The following is a 940-nucleotide window of genomic DNA, read 5'->3' on the forward strand; positions in this document are numbered from 1 at the left end:
GAGCTCAGCCCTTGGCTCCTTTCTTGGCCTCCCCCACGGGACCCTGTGGCCCAGGATGCAGAGCTCCCAGCTCCCCACAGGCTCTATGAGCAGCGTCCCAGGACCCCGGGAGCAGGGGTGCTGTGTATGGTTCTTGCTGCTCTGTGATCTGCCTGGACCGTTTGACCACTGGTATTCTCTTCCTTTTGTGCACAGGGATTGACTTGCGCCACTCCCCGGGGATCACAGGTCAAGCCCGGTTCCATGGGGAAAGCCATCCCACCCTTCGATGTCCAGGTTTGGTGCTAAAGGCGGGGCCAGGGAGCAATGACGGCTCAGCTGGAATCGGACCCCGTGTGACACCAGGTGGCAGAAGCAGCCGTGTTCCCTGCCCGAGTTGTCTTTCTTCCTCTTCTCCTAGTTCCCTCTGATTTCCTGGGAGGTTTCAGTACTCCCAGCCAAGGCTGCACACACAGCCGTGGCACATGGGACCTGGGGAGCGCCAGCAGCTCTGTCCACCCGCCGGGGCTTTTAGCTTGTCCTGACCCTGTTTTGTAGCTTGAAGACACATGCGACGTCCACGTACCAGGAAACAAACACACCCATGACTTGCTGATTTCAAAGACTTGACAGCTTCGTCCTGTTTTCTGCCAGGGACCTCCCCATGGTCCCCACTGGTGTCACACGCATAAGCCAGGCAGAGCTTGGGTGGGGCAGGATGCTGGGAGCCCTGCAGGGGGACTCACAGACCTCTTGCTCCAGATCATTGACGACGAGGGCAACATCCTGCCGCCCAACACTGAGGGCAACCTTGGCATCAGGATCAAGCCCACCAAGCCCATCGGCCTGTTCATGTTGTATGAGGTGAGGGCACCCCCACCACCACCACTCCCTGGCCCGAGCACCCCTGCAGCGAGAAGGGAGGGGACTCAACTCTGCATCCTGAGACTCCTCCCATCTC

At 59.8% G+C, this 940-nt stretch overlaps 1 protein-coding gene across 1 annotated transcript in view; it reads left to right on the forward strand.

Annotated features, from left to right (window-relative positions):
- Positions 1–891, forward strand: part of LOC102259058 (acyl-coenzyme A synthetase ACSM1, mitochondrial-like) — a gene marked incomplete at both ends in the record, with an annotated part of 2,631 nt that extends 1,740 nt beyond the window's left edge. The window contains 2 exons of the mRNA XM_014532973.1: positions 196–276; positions 742–891. Coding sequence (XP_014388459.1) covers positions 196–276; positions 742–891 — 231 coding nt within the window. The remainder of the gene's footprint in view (positions 1–195; positions 277–741) is intronic.
- Between the last annotated feature and the right edge of the window lie 49 nt (positions 892–940).

The sequence above is a fragment of the Myotis brandtii genome, unplaced genomic scaffold, assembly GCF_000412655.1.
Source record: "Myotis brandtii unplaced genomic scaffold, ASM41265v1 scaffold12079, whole genome shotgun sequence".
In the NCBI taxonomy this organism is placed as follows: domain Eukaryota; kingdom Metazoa; phylum Chordata; class Mammalia; order Chiroptera; family Vespertilionidae; genus Myotis; species Myotis brandtii.